The sequence below is a fragment of the Calonectris borealis genome, chromosome 21 (assembly GCF_964195595.1).
Source record: "Calonectris borealis chromosome 21, bCalBor7.hap1.2, whole genome shotgun sequence".
NCBI lineage: Eukaryota > Metazoa > Chordata > Aves > Procellariiformes > Procellariidae > Calonectris > Calonectris borealis.
In genome coordinates, this window is record NC_134332.1 from 7,903,669 (window position 1) to 7,923,301 (window position 19,633).

General features: G+C 38.6%; 1 protein-coding gene across 6 annotated transcripts in view; it reads right to left on the reverse strand.

Moving 5' to 3' along the window:
• AK8 (adenylate kinase 8) overlaps positions 1-19,633 on the reverse strand; it is a 73,014-nt gene that overhangs the window by 15,598 nt on the left and 37,783 nt on the right. For 3 of the 6 annotated variants that reach the window (XM_075170619.1, XM_075170617.1, XM_075170623.1), the window contains 2 exons: positions 13,166-13,307; positions 11,938-11,982 (listed from right to left, as the gene is read on the reverse strand). In XM_075170619.1, coding sequence (XP_075026720.1) covers positions 11,938-11,982; positions 13,166-13,307 — 187 coding nt within the window. Of the gene's footprint in view, positions 1-11,260; positions 11,983-13,165; positions 13,308-19,633 lie in introns of those variants that run through there. The other 3 variants (XM_075170618.1, XM_075170621.1, XM_075170622.1) reach the window with 2 other exon arrangements.

Consider the following 19,633-nt stretch of genomic DNA (forward strand, 5'->3'; position numbering starts at 1 on the left):
ATTCAGAGGACTTACACTCTCGTGTCCAAACAGAGTAGCTCAGCACTCCTAGGTCTCATCCACTGCTTTTCTAGGTTTAAGCCGATGAAGTTTGGAGCAGCAGAGATAGCAAGTGGGGCAAGCACAAGAAGATGAAGACATTAGTAAAAAGTGCAAGACTCAATGTATTTGTTGCTACTGGTCCCATAAAAATTCTCTCTCAACATTATTATCATTGCAACATATATAACCCATCAGATTAGTACCTAGAGATTTCTACTCTTCTGATTTTCTCTGTTTTTCTTATTACTCAACAACTAAATGTTTCACAAAGCCATTTCCTACAGAAATATTTATGTTCCCAAATGTTTATTGGCCCCTCTATCATGATCAAGCTTTTATGAGCACTCTGTACAGAACTCTGAATTAAATACATAATTCCTGATCTATCAGATCTTGGCTTGATGCTGTGTTTGTCTATTTTATACGGCAAGGCACTGTGGCAAACTACAGAACACCTTACAGAAAAACTAATTTATACAATAAAAATATTTCTACCCAACACTGACTGTATGAGTTAGTGATTACAGAAAGCTAATGAGGACCAGGAGGATGTAGGGTTTAAATTCCAGCAAAGGCACTTATTCATTGTGTTAGGTTTCCTGAACAACCTTTTTAGGTAATTTCTACACAACTACGGACAGTAGGCTCTGTACCATCACGTGCTGGAAGGAGATGGAAGATGCTCCTTGTAAACGTTCCACAAACGCTTCTCCCTCACTTGCACACACCACACGGGTGTCCACAGCTATACAGAGTAAGTTGCCCTCAATCAGTGGTAACTGATTGGACTCTCTATTCTTGCTGGCAGCTGCAAGTCATAACCAGTAAACAGCTCAGACTGTTAGCTGGCTCCAGCAGCTATGCTCCCAGATTACTTCCTTCATCTTTGATTTTCCATTTTTCTTCTCTTCTCCTTTTGACCAAAAGTGCCTGTGGTGATTTGTGAATGTCTGTATGTATCTAGTACACTAAAATTTTGGCCTCTTTACCACATCAGATCAAGGCAATGTTCCCAGCTCCTTTGTACCTAACAAATGCCTGCTGCAGAATGCAGGGAGACTTTGTGCATGTAAGTTCTCCAACAGCAAAATAATGGTGATTGTATTTTATCTATAGGTCTCTACTCATCACAGATCTATTACTATTGAAACACCAATCATCAGGCCACCTAAATGGATGAAAAGTCATTCTCTGAAAGGTTAAAATTTGTAGTGTTCTCTTTTTTCCTGGAACAAGTCTGGTCAAAGGTTGTTCTAGAATGAACTGGGTATCTTAGTCACTAGGTAAGTTCTGGAGTTCACACAATTTAATAATGGGCTCTTCAATGTAGCTGAAAAAATCTAAAAAGATCTGCTGACTGGAAGCTATATTTGACATTCAGATACATTCAGAACTGAGATGTGGGTTTCTAACAACGAGTAACTGCATAGCATGTTACTCAGCCTTGCATTGATTGCACAGGCAAATTTTAAACAGAGTGATTTTTTTCATCTAAAAGATACTATAGTTCAAACAAGACTCTGTCTGAATCTGTTGTGAATGTGTTTGGAATTAACCAGACAGAACCTGACATCTAATCAAAAAGTAAAAGATGGATTTTTATTCTTAGAACTGTTTTAAATAAAAAAGATTCCTGTTCCTTAAAAGGCCCAACAACTTTGCATAACTGTTTGTACCTAGAAATAAATTGAAGGTAAGGGCACTCACCTTCACTCGCAGTTTGTACATACCCGGAAAATGTGAAAAGCTGAATGTTTATAGTTATTTTCTCCCTAATACAACATAGAATCCTGCCTAACACCATAATGAAAAAAATACCTTTTACAAAATCAAATCCTCCTGTTCTTCCTAGGGCAAAACTTCCAGATTACATAACAATTAAGGATTTTCAAAATATACTGTTCATACAATCACACAAATTCACTGGCACAGTCCTACTTCGTGCACCATGTAAGAATTAAGTATATTCAGAAATATCAGACCTTCACAGCACATTTTTGCAAGGGCAGAAAGTAACCCAGAACAGGTTTGTTATGTAGGCTTCCAGTAAAGAGCTTACACTGCCATTACCATATATCACCCCAGAATATCAGCAGTGATATAGCATCTTTCATTAAAAAAATACTGCAGCTTCTTTCAGAAGGACTGCCACTTGCCATTTCTTTTAGGTAATCAGATAGCCGTTAATTAATAAACCTGTCAGGTGAATCGTCCTGCTCCGGTCATCATTATCCATTCTGTAACAGAATCCTGCTATCATCACTGCTATCCACCCCATACCTTCCAGCTCAATTAACTTAATGCTATGCAAATGAGAGGCTCTCCTCATCATTAGCTTATAGCCCACAAATGTTAATAACATAATTGGGCCTTCAACAGGGTAATTAGACACGATTTCTTCCATTAGTCTTACAAGGCTAATTATTGTTGATAGGAGAGAGGGGATGAGTCCCAGTGCTGCATGCAAAGAGGGGCATCTGGTTAAAGCAAATATAGACAAAACATCAACAAGGTAAAACAACAGTTGAGATCTATAGCAGGGTCAGGTAGGGGTGGGGGGAAGGAAGACAGCATGGTGAGAAACTTCGGAACCACTGGAGAAATTCTCTACAAGGCAGGAACTAAAACCAAATATTCAGCCTGAATATGGACCTCTCCTACACTTAGCAGTAAAACAACATGATGCTTAATAAATCAGAGGAAACTAGTCTCAAGTTTTTGCAGACAGGACAATTTGGAAGCTGTACTGATCAAACTTCCTAGGTTCAGCCATAGAATATACAGCCATAGAAGAGACCTTAAGAATTGAACCCGGTCCTAGATCTCCCTTGTCATTATGTCCAAGCTTCTCTCTTGCCATCATTTTTTTTGCTGTGTTTTATTGGATGATTTTTCTGAGTAACAGCTACTTGCTGTGAGTAAGAATTACAGAATTGGAATACAAGGAATTCTTTAAGCAAAACACATTTCAGCATTTCAGCAATTTATTCACGGAAAGTTAATAAGAACCTGGATTCAGTACAATGGACCAGCAGTAACATTTTTAACAAAAAAAATGGCTGCAAGTTTTCAAGCTGAGATTATATTTTGAATGGTGGAATGAAAGCTAAGGGCTTACTCCTATACCAGTTAATTCTATGCAGTCTCATCCATGGAGGTTAGAAATGTACAACTGGAGATAGAATTCTGTGAGGAAACTGTACTTTTAAAAGGAGAAAGTAAACTTTGCAAAAACATAGCAAGTTCACCATACCCACCATTTAGCTTTGACAGTTCAGTGTTTTACTGCAAACACTGCTAAGAAAAAGTATATGTCAATCTGAAGAGCCCACAGGACACAAAGGCTTGAGAAATCACGTGATTTCTTTATTTTGTTTCTGTTTTCTTTAACTTTAGGGCACTTTCATGGCCAACACAAATCCTTTGATTTCACTGCGAGTATGTGAGGAGGAACTCTTCCTATATACTTGGCCTGAAAATCAGCTTAAATTATGTTTACAAAAATAGCAGCATTTACTAGAAGGTTAAATGAAACAATTATTTTTTAACCTGTTGTACCTTGACCTTTGGTCAGTTCTATCAAAAGAACAGACTGTCCTCCAGATCGTTCACTCAGTGCATATCAGTGGGATATTAATCAGTATTCATATCAGAACAATATTAGACTACAATTTTTTAGAAAAATATTAACTACAATTTTTTATCATGCGCAAAGCATGATAGTGGTCTTACTGAGCTCAGAAATACAGCACATGTTAGAAAAGGATAACATTTAAAAGCCTCTGTGGGATGGATAAAAGCCTTACTCAAAATGTATTTCAAGCCTTACAAAGGACAGAGTTCTGTAATACAGAATTTTGTAAACATAATATATTTAGGGACAGAACATATGATCCTTACACAGCACAAAAACACGGGGTCACCACTTACACCTGAGCCAAAGGAAGCCAATTTAAGTGATGGTGATTAATACATTTATGTGACTGCAGGTGATCCAGGCCAATAGAATTAGATCTAGTGCATCTGTCAGACATAAGGAATCATTCCTACATCTTTCCTGCAGAATAAGCTATGACAGTATTCAGCTCTGCTCTCTTAAATTGCCCTGCACTTGCTAAATTTACTTACTAGAAAATTCTGAGCAAATATCTTGTTCCAAGGCAAACAGCAGTAAATCCACTGATGTTTTAATGAAGATTACACTTTCTAATCCTCATAGTAATGACAAACTAGTCTCCATTCAATATGCAATATTACTTGACAGTTTTAATCACCCAAGCCGAATTATATTTGCTACAGACTGATGCACTTGTCTTCCCAGATCTTCAGCTTGGAGAATCTAAGCAAAAGCAGCGTAATGCCTGCGCTGCCTGTGGTTTTCAGTATGGGCCAATTTTGCCAGCCACACTAGCTCTGAGTACTGGCTTACTCTGGGATTAGTCTCAGATCCAAAGAGACTACTAAATCAGAGCATAGCTGGCACAACCTTGTCCTAAGTTTTTACTCCAGAATTCCAGTAATCATGGAGTTCAAAAGTAGTGTATATTTGTAATGTAGTTCCTCTAAAAGTACTGCCCCTGTGCTCTCAATATCAGACAGCAAATGCAGTAACAGACTTTCATAAACTCAGTTTTAACCTGTAGAGATGTAAGGGTGACCTTTCTACATTTACTCAGAACAATATTCAGCCAACTTTTGCTACCACACTGCTGAAGTAAATGGTAAGAGATCAAAACAATGTGAGATGCTTGACAACACTGGACAGCCCTCCTTTTCCTATCATGCTTTCTCAGACACTAAGTGTCTTCATCCACAGTTCTCACACATGCAAAACTCCCATCAGTTTTATCTATATGTGTTCTCTTATCCAATGCAAATCAAAATGCTGCCACACCATTATATTTAAAGTTTTCCTCCCTCAGTTATTTTTCAAAAGTTTTTCTGGTTCCAGTCAGATCTTGAAACCCGTCTCTTCCTTACAAAAAGCTTCTAAATCCTACAAAATCGGACTCCCATGTACATGGTTCTTATTTGTGTGTGAACTACTGAGGAAATTAAAGTAAAATTTTGAAAATGACTGCTTTAGTCCGTGAAGAAATATTCAGAATTGACAAAGCACGTCATATTTTACCCTGCTGAGATCAGTGTTACATTCCCCGAAATGCACTGATGGTGCATGACTGCGTGCAGCTACATCTTTTCCTATGTACCTGTCTTAGCAAAATCGTTGGTTAAAAATGACTCTATAGCAAACATCCTCAGAGAAGAGCTGCAGGATGGCCCCTCAGGTTCAATGCTACAGCACTCAAACAGCACCTTGAATACTCCTGGATCCCAAACCAGAGGGTCAGTCACGGAGAGCAAAATGAATGGAGAGCAAACCGGGAGACCCGAGGGAACCCAGGTCTGTGAGTTCAGTGAGCTCTCAGAGATGCTCTTTGGTGACCAAAATGTGTGAATAAAAACCTAAGCAAAGAGAGTGCAGAGGGGAAAAGCACAGGTTAGATGACTTGACTACTATTTAAATGATAACACTAGTATTTCCATAACTGTTTCATTTCATTCCTTAAACAAAGTTGTGTCTTAGGTGAATGCCCTGAACAACTTTTGTTGATTTGCAGAGATTAGTACCATGAAGTTGTCATTGTGAATAAGGATTTTAAAAGCCTGGTTCTTCTTTCAGGCAGTTCTCAGGTCTCCCCTCAGAACAAGGTATTTTCCCCTGACAAGATGGAAATGAGCAAGTTCCCAGCGCTGACCACAGGACACCCCCTCATTTCAGCTTCCCGAGTAATACAGGAAAGGTTTAAATGCAAACATGTGAGAACTTGGCTACTAGGTTCAGTAAAAATCTTCAGTTTCTTCTAGGAACTAGAGACAATCTCAAGTAATAATACCCCACAGTAAATAGTTTTTGTCTGTAGGGATGCAAGCCAGTCCTTTGCCCTGTAAGGGCGCAGGACTCTTGTGTAGCCAAGCAAATCAGGTCCTCTTGGTTCTTGACTCTTTCTGAAACGTTGCCTGATTTAGCTACCTCCTTCCAAACTGCAGAGTTGAGTATTCAAACAGAAAGCTTCCTGTAATGTTGAATTTGACATCACTCAAAGTTCTTTGACTCTTCAAGATTCAAATACAACCCAGTGTCACCTCCTCAAAGTCACCTTGTGGAAATTGCTGCTGCTACACAGGCACCTATTTTTGGCAGCCAAAGGAGGAGCTAGGAGCTCTGCTTTGAAAGCATGGATACTTCACGGCACTTTGTGAAGAAGCACTGAAAGCATTAACATTAAGCCCAGTGCTTTCACAGTTTTACTGTATCTGTTCCCATGTGGAGAAAGAGAGACATTGCTGGTTTGGTTTGCCTTGTCTAAAACTTGCTACCATTGCCAAAGACATGAAAAGTAGCCCAGACTCTACTGCTTTTACAGAGTTTTCTCTCCCTCTCTCCAGTTAGGTACTGAGTTCAGAAAGGCAACCTTGATACCGGTGGCATCTTCTGAGAAAAATGGTTTCAACATAAGGGCAATCAGGATAGAAAGTCTTCAGGTTTCCTAATGTCTCCTCATTTGTGAGAGATAGCTACTGCAGAAAAATACCCCTCCTTTCAGCAGCAAAAAGAATGGAAGGATTGTGCATGTGGTTTTGGGTCCTTAAAAGATAAAAATAAAAATTTTGACTTAAAAGCAAAAGCTTTTCCTCTTTCTCTTTATGGAGAATTAGGAAGCTTGCTGAGATCAGAGATCTCCTTAATTGCTGTAACCAGGATTTCACCAAACTCCAGCCATCAAAAGGAGCTTGTATGAGGTAACTTCTAAAAATAATACCTGCCTCCCACAACTGAAGCCAAATATACGTCCTATTCTTGTTGGAGCAGAATAAGGTTGTGACAGCAAATGCAGCATCCTACAGAAAGCCCATAGAAGGATTTTAAAACTGCATTTGATATTTTGCTATTGTTGGCTCAAGATGCATATTAACGTCTTTCCCCAGGATAGAAAGGCTCTTATGGTACCAATATAGGTCAGGCAGAATGTGCAGCAGAAGTGACATCTTTTTATTGTAATCATCCAATGTTCCATCTATTGGATTATTTAATAGCAGTAGCTTCTATTCAGATTAGTGTTATGTTATGAGGGAAGAGAGAGTACAATCTACTAAGGAAGAGAGGGAGAACGGAGAATAAGGATTCCCACCAATGGCCAAACCTCAGAAATCTGCGTAAGGAGCTGCTTCTATCAGTTTTGTGTAGGGCAAAAGACTGCGTGTGCGCGGCTTTTTGCACTACATGTGGAGAATTAGTTGTCACTATTAAGTAGCCCATGAGTGTGACTGCTTAATAGAGCCTTCATGCCAGAGCAATGTATACCTTTTTATGCACAGCTGTTACACATAAGGTAATGGGAGCTTCCCTGATATATTTTGCCCATTATGGGGTGCTCAGCAATGCCTCTTGCAATAGAGGTAATCAGGAAACAAAGGTAAATGACTTAATTAAAATCTTGCCAATGAAGGGTAAGTCTCAAAACACTTGCATCAAGAGATAACACAATGACTGAATTCTTGTAACTTGGAAAAGGCTACAGGGGTAGCAACTGTGTATTAAACTGATCCCACTCACTCAGTGAAGCAAACGAGTAATTCACCAGTCCAGCGAGAGGAAGATTTGTTAATTTTGCCCAATAAGCACAATCTGTAATGGATTTTGTTTGGGAAAAAAACTTGTAATTTTTATCACTTGGCTAGGGTATTCTGCTCCCTCAGAGCATGGCTATGCGTGTACTTGATGTATAGCTAGGAAGGTGAGTACCTCCACTGGAGTGGGGAAGACAAATAAGAATTCATCACCTAGAAACATATTTTGGAAAGTGTGTTCTATTTCATAAGCATACCATAGACCTGAAGAAGGTCCTGCCCCTTTAGCTCCCACTGCCACTTAGTTTTTACCAGTCAGTCCGTTTGACTTTGAACATGTGACGGAAGAGGAAGAGACTAGCTGAGATGGGAGTACTGATATGCAAAGTGATAATAAAAAGGAAACCAATTAGCATTAGTGAAGTCAACAGTCAGTAAACGAGCAACCATATAATGGCTCTGGTAAGAGCAAGCTGCTTTCTAATCAGAAGAGAAAAAAAATGAGAATGATTGAAACAGAGAATTGGTCTGCCTATTATTTTTACTACTTTCTTTATAAATTAAGCCAAATCCTACATAGGTCACTTGGACTTTTCCTACTGTTTCTCTCTCTCCCTGGTGCAGGCAAATTTTATTGTACTCATTTTGTACCTTGATTACCATATCATTTTTCTGTTGTTTTTTTTTTTTTTCCTGAAAATGAGGGGAAAATAAGAAGATATAATTATAACATTTCTTCTTTGTTACCCATCAGATTTTTGTATGCCATCAATTAAAAACATATCTATTATAAATACATGATATCCATCATTTAAATTAGGCCAAAGTTTTAAAAGTGCCCTGTAAGATTTTTTCATGTCAGAATAATTCAATCACTATTATGTTTCCTTGATGCAACTATTTTGGGACTTAGCTTGTTTCTTGATAGGATTTTAATTAAGTCATTTACATTTAATTTCCAAATATGTAGCTGTTACAGAAGACAGCAAGGAAATGAAAAGACAAAAAGAAACCTGAAGACAACCAATCTTTAACAAAAATATTTCTGATATAAAAATGAATCTGAGGAATACATATTCAGTGATAAGTATTCCAGTCCATGTCTGGTAAACTCTCAGATAATGGCAGCATGGTAGGGTCACTGGGGTTCTATTAGCTCAATTAATGAGGAGTAAGATAAGGCTAACACCTAGCTCTTCAAATGGCTAAAAAATAGAGCTGATAGTAATGGAGTTATTAACCTTCGCCAGCCATTGAATTTTGCTGCTGATTCAAACTCCATTTCCTAGTTCAGGCCTCCATTAATAGGCTGTTTATTATCCCTAATCCACATTGGGATCAGCTGCAGAAATATGAAAGCCCCATGTAACGACCAAATAGTTAAAAAAATTTTAAAAAGTCTTTTTTTCCATTCTGATTTTTCCCTTTTCAAAATATTCACAGATGCTACCTTAGAAATTAGGAACTTCATTATCCTAAAATGTTTGAATACAGGTTCTTAGTAGTGTGATGAAAAAGAAGCTTTAAATATATTATGTAAAAAGATGACATAATTGGGGATACAGCCACATCGTTTTGAAGACCAAATAAAACACTGCTGGAAAACTTGCGCTGGAGAAGTTAGTGCTGTTTATTTTCTCAACCAGCAAAGAAAAAACTTTAATATTGGAAAAATGGGTATTTGAAATATATCATATATGTATTGTTAGGTCAATCTTCAAGTTCATCCCTTCCCTGCCCAGCCTTGTCTGTCCACTTGTATTGTTTGTAGATACTACTGTAATATAATTAATCAATAATGAAATGTAAAACAATTGACCCTGGACTCAGATCAGATGGAAAAAAACACAAAGGAAATGATGGAACAGAGGAACTGGGAGTCCCAGGACGCACTTAGCAGCAGAGCCCATTGGCACAGATGGAAAGGCTTGCTTTATCAGCTTGAGGAGAACTCTAACACAAACCTGGCTACAATTTTAACTACAGAGATCTTGAGTTAAAGGGTTTTTAGGCTCCTTGCTGAGTTTGGACACACTCAATTGAGATTTGTGACACTTTGTGATTTTTCAGTATATTTTCAATGAAAGAGACACTGTATAGTTACCATAGTCTACACACACCAGACATTCTTCCAAAATCTATCACAATAACATCTAATAGAATATCAGCAATTATGAGTAATGGAGCTAAGATCAAAATAAAAAATGTTTATCTAATATATATACATCCAGTACACAGTGCTACCCTCAAAACTGAATGCAGTTCTGGTTGTCCTGTCTCAGCAAAGAAACAGCTAGAAGGTAGAGATCAGGGAGACAAGATGATCAGAAGAGTGAAATGACTTCTAGTAAAGAAAAGGATAAACAGACCAATGTTCTTTGCCTGGGAAAAAGATGACTGAACAGGCATATGCAAGAAGCTTATAAAATCAGGAGTGTTAGGAGACATGAACAGGGTACGCTTATAACTGTTTCTCAATAGAAGAAAGTATCCTGGAAAAAACACTGTGAAGTATTTTCATACGACACCCAGTGAAAAAGTGAAACTCCTTTCCATACGATTTGGTGGAGGCCAAAAATACAGTGTTGAAAAAGAGACTATAAAGTCAAGGAAAATGGGCTATTAGACAGTTGTCCAGATGACCCTCCAGCTCAGGGAATCCTTAAACTGCTGATTGCCTTAAGCTGGCCTGGAACCAGCAGACAGCTGGTCATGAACCAGCTGAAGTTAATGACAAGAGATCTATAACAGATGACTCTGTTGCCGCTGAATCTTATCTTAACTGTAAGTTTGGGAGAGAGCAGAAGGGGATAAGAAATATTTTGGCAGATATTAAACAGAGTTTTCGGTATATTAGAACTATCCATGGCTATACTATGTATTTCTTATTGTTGCTCAAGCATTAACAATAAAGAAAGCTGAAATACCTATTTATACTCATTTGGATGAGGAACTGAATTCAGTCCTTTGTGTTAGTAGTTCTGAGCTTCAGATGCCAACCTGTAATTGTATTTGGATTCCCACTTACCGTAGGCACTAAGTGGTTAATGGTGTTCTTTTACTAGATAGCTGAGAGACCACTAATAGATTCAGTTTCTTATTTGCCCTAAAGGCTGCCACAGTTCAATACGATTAGGATCCTGTCCACTTAAGCAGTAACTGCTTCATAGGGAGGAACACAGAAAGCAATACATGTCTTCCACGAGTACAGAAAGAGCAGTTCTTTGGTAGACAGGTTTTGTCTGATACAGGCAGGTTTTCCTGTACCAGTCTGTAAGCAAGCCTTTGCTCTACCGCAAATTCTAATTTAAAGAAAACCCTGTACCTTACTTTTTCAGTAGAAAATGAATTATTTTCCTTTTTGTTCCAGGGCAGTTCTTTGGATACAGTAGCTGATGCTGTATGAGTTTTTTTATTATTACATTTTAACAAACTTTATAGCCCATTTTGTTTGTTTCCAAATAACTTTATTTTCCTTCTTTTCTACCATCAATTACTAGGTTTGTTTTTCTTTCCATAAGATGGAGGAGTCAGGAGACTGATCCTGCTCAATGCTGTATAATTTAGTATTATGTGTACTAGCTTTATGAGGTGGGAGTCAGATAAAACATAGTATTTGAACACTAACCATTTATTAGCTCTAAGGAATAGATTTATGACTTGACAAGCAGACAATAACTCTGTGTTCTGATCAGCCAAAGAGGTCTACTTTGAGTTCAACACACAGAGTAACATACTCTTTCACAAATAATTTTGTTTACTGATGTGACTAGATTTTAATAATAAACTTGATATATATGTAAATTTATTTTAATCTAATTTCATCAACAGAGCCCTCCTAAAAATGAGACTTTGTAGATTGTTCTGTGTCTGATTTATAGATTTCTGCATCCTATTCCCAGATTGATTTCAAGGCTATAATTCTATCAGGTTTTTCTCCTGATGTCAGAAACACCACCTCTGCAGATAGTGTTTTATAACTAGCATCACAACTGAAACTGAATTACTGCCCTGCTATCCTATGCTGCAATATGTCCTTTTGTTTATAATCACCCTTTCTCCCTTATATACCTACTACTTCAGTTTCATGGAAAATATCAGCTCCAAAATCAATCAGGTAGCATGATGTCTGCTTTTGTCCCTTACTTCAACCCCTGTATAAAAGAGTAGGGGCCAAATTCTTAACTCATATATGAATCTGCAGAGCTCTTTAAAGAAAATGGAAGCTAAGCAAATGGATCAGTGCCAAATTTCCACACATACAATTTTATAATGAGTTGTTCTTCCTCACTTGATGAGGTCTCAATCCTGTAAAGGAGCACATGGCACACACTTCAGTATTCACACTGATCTCAGGTACTCTGATACATGTTTAGGGACTCAGGACCTACCTTCTAAATGCACATGAAGAATAATCCATGGGAAATGTTATTTAACAGAAATCTAGCATAAGTTTCAAGATTCTTTCTCCCTTTTTTCATGAAATGGATTCCTGTTAGGATATGTCTTACTTTTAATAAATAAAGCTACTGCTGTTTTCACATACCTTCATTTGTAAACCTTGATGGCATGACTGCTAGCTCCCTCCCTCTTCACCCTCCTCTTTTCTCTCTCCAACTCAGTCTTACCCTTTTACATCTTTTCATTGTACCCTGCACGGGGAGTGGCGGGGGGATTGAGGGCAGCCACACAGAAGACACAGGAAGAGTAACTTTGCCAACTTCAACACTTATGTGGGCAATATACCTTTTCCACTACTACTTTTTAGATAAGAATAAGCTTCCTGGAAGCATAAAGACTACAAATTTCCAAAGTATGCCTTTGGAGTGGCCACTGTGTCAGCCAGTGGTATGGACTGAACCAGGAACCCCAGGAGGGGAATGGAGAAGCTTCTCAGCTTTGATGAGTACATCAGCATTTCAAATCCTCACCACCCTTGGACCAGCTGTAAAGAGTAACTCCATCTTATTTGCCTGGCACTCATAACAGTTCTCTTTTGATGCTCATTTCTCTTATATTACATTTCTGAACACTTCATTATAGCTCAAACAAAATATAATTCTCATGTTGTTTTTAATTATTTCACAAAACCCAAAAGTCTCATAATGAGCTCCTCGCAATACTAATATATTTTCATGACATTATGCCAATGCTAAAGAAAGAAGATGTAGATCCCCCCTCCTGCTGCAAATAAAATACACCTTCTGATATAATCCAAACTTTAATCCATTTCTTATGGTTTGCCTTTAGAGGCAACTCAAACAAATAACCAGAAGAACAAACCTCTTCTCTCTCCCACAGTTTGGCCATCTGGAGGATTTGTAAGGCCAATGCTCTAATTCCTACTCTCCAGGAGCAAGACCCCTTTTCTAGCTAAGGAAGGAATAAATATATAAGATGCAACAGCCTATACAATGTCAATAAAGACCTGTATCCTTCCATAAACAAATTTTTCACATGTAATGTCATGATTGCTAAATCTATATCTTACCTGTTTGGAATAATATGTGATTTTTGCAGCTCTTCTCCCTGCTCTATGTCTCTTGGGAAGCCATAAAGCACCCAACCATTGGTCATGCAGTCTAGTGCATTTAGGCGTTCTGCCAGGATCTTCATAACAAGGTTGTCTGGGACTGCAAAGGATTAAAAAGATGACATTTATTTTGTATGCTGAGTCTGCAATTAAGGAGGATACAAACTACTTTTTCTGGTTAGATTACTACAGGAACTAAATCACAAAGAGTTATTCCTGTTTATGATTGATAGATTTTGGACAGAAGAGTTACTGTTGACTTTGCATATTTACTGTGCTATCATGGAACCCCCAAACTCATAAGGAACTGTAGGACTAAAGGAAAGTATTTGGTAAAAACTGATGCCTACATAATTTCGCAATGTACTTTTTCTCTCAGCCATACTGGGCTGATGTCACAATGAAGTGTGTGACATAATCTTATCAAAATAAAAAATAATGACGCGAGTTGTGTAAAAGAAATCCTAAAACAGGAAAGAAATTTCTGTAGCATTCTGTATTTAACTTAGCAGATGATAATGGTTCTGCCACAGCAGGCTAGATGCAATATTTCTCCAATTTGCCCAAAGGCTTGAAGCTTTTATAACTGAAAATAAATTTTCAAAATGTATTTCAACTACTGTAATTACTGCATTGCCGACTCCCTAATTTTAGAGACAAAAGTTCTCTTTCCTCCATTATTATTTTTCTTTAGGGCAAGAGAGAACATCAGCGAGATGCTGACTGGGATTACAATTACTATGCAGGTTTTTAAATTCTATTTATTGGGACACAGTGGTAAGGCGGTATCCTGCATATTTTCACTATAGCCTTCATAAAGTAAAATATTTCAATTGAGATACTTAAACTTATGTATCTTGTAATTTTTTTTCTTTTTACAGAAAAATTAAATGATTAGATTCAATAAGAGTGACTATAAATTTTGCAAGGACTCTTGCAATGTGTTGGGTTTAGTGTCAAATAACCACAAAGAAAGGTCAGTAAAATCACCTCCAGCTACTTTCCCAAAAAGCAGCCAAAACAATTTTCAAGAGCAATGAGAGTCCCTTCTCTTTATTTGTACAGTATGTCTAATACACTGTTGCCTCTACTGGAAACAAGCAATAAAAAATGCTACATAAATCCACATCATGGAATGTTGATGTTTTGATACTCACCCTGCCATTGCATCTGCATACAAAAATACAACAACAAGTGCTTGTAGGAGAGCATATGCATCAGATTTCTAACAATGCAATTCACTTTAGGACTAGCTGACAGGAATGTGCCTGTCTTTTAGTACAGTATATTATTATCAGTGCACATTTATACCCTGGGTACAAGCAGGTTTTAAACCGCAATAATAGAATCCATTTCCTTCCTGAAATTTAACATTTCCTAAAGACTTAGACCTCTGTCATGAAATTCATTACTTGTCCTTTAAATAATCAAATTACTGAGTTTACAGAATTGCACTCAGGATTCAATGTACCAGCAAAAAGGGAGGAAAACCGCAGGGAATTAATTAGAAAACAGATTAGTGTATTAATTGAGGATACCCACTTCACATTATAAAAAAACAAGTTAAGGAGAGTAATATTCTCCATCTGCTAAAAGAAAAAAGGAATGGAATAAAACCAGACACTTGACAAAGAGCAAAACGACAATGCAAAACTAGGCATTCTGTTAAAAATGGGATTCATAAAATTAACTATACAATAGTGCAGCAGCAGGCAGAAATGTTATTAGACAGATGATACTTATCTATCTAAGACCTGAGCTGCAGGCAGGCATAGAAGGGATAACAGGAGAATTTCAGTGCTCTTTGCAGGGCAGTTCTCCCTACTCTCCAGGTGACAAGAACTGATACAAACCCAAGACGTCTTGGTAGGAAGAAAGAAAAAAAAACATCCCACCTTCTCTTTCCCCAAAATATATTCCATACAAAGACCAGTGGAATTTTCCTGATAGTCTTGAATTTCTGGCTGCAGCACTAAAAACTTTCTGTCTTGATGCATGTTATTTTATCATGATTCCTACTGCAATCATTAACATGGATTTACAAAGATGCCAAATTACATGGGTTTTTTTGAAACATTTTAAGAATGCTTAAAGACAGCTTTGCAAGAGATTTGAATGAAACCCACAAACCCAAGAGTAAAACTGCGCTAAGGTAGGATTCTGCTGGAGCTGACATCCCTGCGAGATGAAAAGGGAATCAGGGCAGAGGCTGTAAGCCCCGGGAATGGCACAGAGAAATAAGTGGTATACTGAGCTGTTGAGATTCCAGCAGATCATAGGAGATTCTCCAGTTCCAGGGGCCATCCCGCATATGGGAAGGAGAAACACTACAGCCTACAAGAAAATTAAAAAGCAATTGTGATGGGAACCAGGCAGCATCTCCTCAATCTGATCACTTCCCATAGGCCTTCTGTGAATGCTGATGATTGAAATCCTCTACTTCGGTCGCTATTTTTGAACAAAACTGAAGCACTCACAAGAAAAAAAAATCTAACAAGATGCAGTGACAATTAATTAACAATGTATCTAATGGCATGCCAGGTCTGGGATTTTTTGAGTAATACTGGGCATACGTGGTAACCCTGACACCTTGCTAATTTCAACGATGACTGACTAGAAGATATCAGCAATACACTTCAGATTGTTTCTATGCTCATGTACATATATACATCACTGAATAATATAGATGCTTCCATATTTTCTGTGCCTCCCTCTAAAGCTTGATGGTGAGAAATAAAACATAAACAAGTCAGACAGCAAGCTCTGCTCTCCTCTTGATTAGCAAACATACCTATCACTTCAACACAATAGGGGAACATAGCTTGTTGGCTGTTCAATGGCATTACAAAGTACATCAGCTGCCCTTGAACAGGAACAGTCACACTTAAAACAGCTGCATTAAAACTGTAAAACATCTTCCACAGACCAGAGGGGAAAAAAATGGAGAAAAAAGGAGGAAAGAAATCAGTATATTCTTATTTTGCTGTGGTGCAGACAGAGTAGGTAATGGAGAATGCTGCAGTATCGTATTCCTTTTCACTCATATGGAACTGTCTCTTGAATGTAAGGCAAATTAATAACCTGTAATTGGAGGGGCACACAGTCTGTAAGTAAGTAGCCAGAGATCTCCTGGCCTTAAGCACATCACCCCTCGGGCTATATAGCAAAGTAAAATTTAGAGCTTTTCTGATGAGACAGTCAATCTACATGTTTTAAGTAGATTATGAAGCACAAGAGCTTTGAATAATCAATTCCTTTTCAACATAAGCTTGTGTGAGTTTCCAACTCTGAAAGTTGGGGGAATGAGGCTCTAGAGAGGTTTTACTTTATCATTACAGAAGTCCAAAGATAAGTTTCCTGTAAAAATTACAATGTGCTACAAAGAGATATCCAGATTAGGTAATGTGGGAGCACATCTCTATTAAGGTGAGAAATCAAGGTATAGGAGTAAAATTCACCCCTCAGAAGTAATGCTGCAGAGCTACAGTGATACCCTGTGCTGAGAGCACTGTACATAGCTGTGGACCAAGGTCACAGTGAACCTCGGAAATGGTATACATGGCAGAATGAGGCCACAACCAGCTCCAGATAGAAGTGTAATTCATTCATCCATACATTGTTGCCTAACATCAATACCACACACCATATCTCCTCTATCTCCCAGCTTGTCTCAACCATGTAAATGGTCTAGACTATGCAGTTGAATTAGCAGCTGTGGACCTAAGAAGTGATCAATTCAAAGGTATGATCAGGCAGGGTACAGGGAACAGAGGCTTAAAATGCTGCTGTTCATGCTGGAACTGCTGTGTGGACACCTAGAGATCTTCTGTCTCCAGGGCTGACAATCAGCACCTTCCAGCAGACCATTTAAAAAATAAATTTCCTTCCCAGAGTTTCAAAGGTTTTCACAAGTATAAGGTACTTCTCATGAAAAGTACTTCCTCATGAAACTCATAGGAGTGTGGTCTATTAGCTCTTACCCAACTCACAGATCTGCAGGACTAATAGAAAACCATATCAGGCAACCAGTTGACAAAATCATACCATCTGCTCAAGACAAAAGTAACAGAACATTAAAGGCACAGTCTGAAAGGCAAAAACACTACTTGAGAGATTATAGGGCACTATTCTCCAGTAGCTTCAATGCTGTCAGTGCTCCAAGCTATACAATTATCATATTTAAATTGATTCCTCCTCCATATATTTCCCTTTAAAACAGACTTCGAAGGGTATTGACTCACTTCTCCAAACCTATAAAACCTCGATTCTAAGTACAGCATAAATGCATTTGCAGATATAAATTCTGTCAGTTTTATGCTGTAAAAGGTTTAAGGTCCTTTTGACAATATCGTCCATTTACCCTTTATCCTTATCTTGGAGATTTCTTTTTTTTTTAGCTAGGTCTGAAGACTTTCACAGCTAATTCAGATGCCTGAGGCTTGATCCCAGTACTTGACAGTTAACATCTTGCCCTGAGTATAAGCTACTGCCAAAGGCTACTTTCCTGGATTGTCCTGTCGATCCTAAATTTAGCAAAGCATGAGATTTGCTTATCTTATTGCTCTACAAACTCTGGATTATTCACAATGGGTCATTTTATTTGGGTCTTTCAGAGAAGTATTCTACTTCCTTCCCACCTGAAGGTCTTCAGAAATTGTATCGGTTTGTTTTTAATGTGTTTGGGAATTATTTAATAGTGATTTACCATCATGTAGGTTAATTTAATCCTGCCAACACACCAGATTTGTGAAAACGGGCTATTTTTCCATTTCATAGCGTACAGCCAATTTCGCTTACTGTAAATAATAAAAAATAATCTAAGTGTGTCTTCAACGCAAACGGGGGCGGCGGCGGGAGGAAAAGGCCCGTTTCTGCTCCGATGCAGCAAGGCGAAGGGGAGCGTTTCCTGCTGGCGGCGGGCTGGGGTGAGGCCCGGGCGCGCAGCCCGCGGAGCCCCGGCGCCGCTTCGGCTGCGCCCGGCCCGGCCCCGCTCCGCTCCCCGCCGCCGCCCCGGTTGGTTGTTCTCCACCGCCACCTGCCGGGCGCGGCGGGCAGCGCGGGGCGGCGGCAGCCGGGACCCGCCCGGCGGGCAGCAGCCGCCGCTGCGGCGGGGACTTCCAACCGCCGAAATCTCCGTAATTCACGGAAACGGAGACCGCTCCGGAGTCCGCTTAGTCCTCCTTAACTAGGGACACCGGCGGGCTGTCCCGGAGGACCTGAAAGCATCTCTGGTTTTCTGGTTTTTGAAGTAACGTGAAGCCGGCAAGTGAAGAGGCAACATAGCAAATAACAATATTGACGTGGCATTTGCAAAGTACCGTCACACTTAATTAGTAATTTCATCAAATGGAAAATTTACACGGAAATACAGTCTCCACTCACTCATTTTACATATACAGCACTGCTGAGAATGGCTTCCTGTAAGAACTGGAATAATTATTTTAATACAGTAAAATAAATAATGATAAAATATTTCATTTCCACTTTCTAAATATTTTTGTTTCTTCAAATATATTAGTACCTCTTTTTTTTTTGGGGAGGGGGGAGGTTTTTAGTAATTTAAAGTAGAAATTAGCTGTATTAAAGAGGAAGTGATGACATTTTTAAAGCAGGTACGATCCCAAATCATCAATCAGATGATACATGATAAATCAAGACTTTCAGAAATGCATATTAAAGGAGCGCATCATGCTTTCTCACAGTTATCAAGCCAGAGATTCAGGAATCTACATCTGATCCCATTTACAGATTAGATAAGATTCCAGCTCCTTACACTGCTTTACCTGTCAGTGGCATCTTCAGATTTAGCAATGGAAATTCAGTCCAAATTGAGTATCCAGCATACAAACACTCTTTTTATTTCCCCTAAAAATAGCCTCTCCGATGTTGTCAGTGTCTGTGTGTATTTGCCTAATGGCACAGGCTATCAGTGAGGCACAGGATGATCTAGTGGGCTGACACTAAGGTCAAGATCCACACACCTGGGTTCCCATCCACACTCGCTCACTGATTGCGGTGTGGCTCGAGTTGAATTAGGTTTTCTGCCTCAGTTTACCCACCTGCAAGACAAAAGCTACTCTGAATTACCTCACAGGGAGGTTGCTAACCTCAAAGTTTCTAAATCTAGTAACAAAATGTATATTTGCACTACTTCTTTTTACCCCTTCAGCTTCTGCAGAGAGAATACAGCTAGACACAAGACAGCAACTGCAGTTCTAACCCATCTAACATGTCATTTCCATTATCAACCAAGTTCCCTATTTCCTTCTTATTTCTAAACTAGTTCAGCTCTACTGAAGAACACAGGGCTTGTGACAGGGCAGAATTTGGCCTACAAACCCCTTTTTGTCAGTGATAATATTCAGAAAAAGAATAAATCTGGTCGGATAAACATGGTGAAAAACATCTTGGCTTTCTATACCAAAT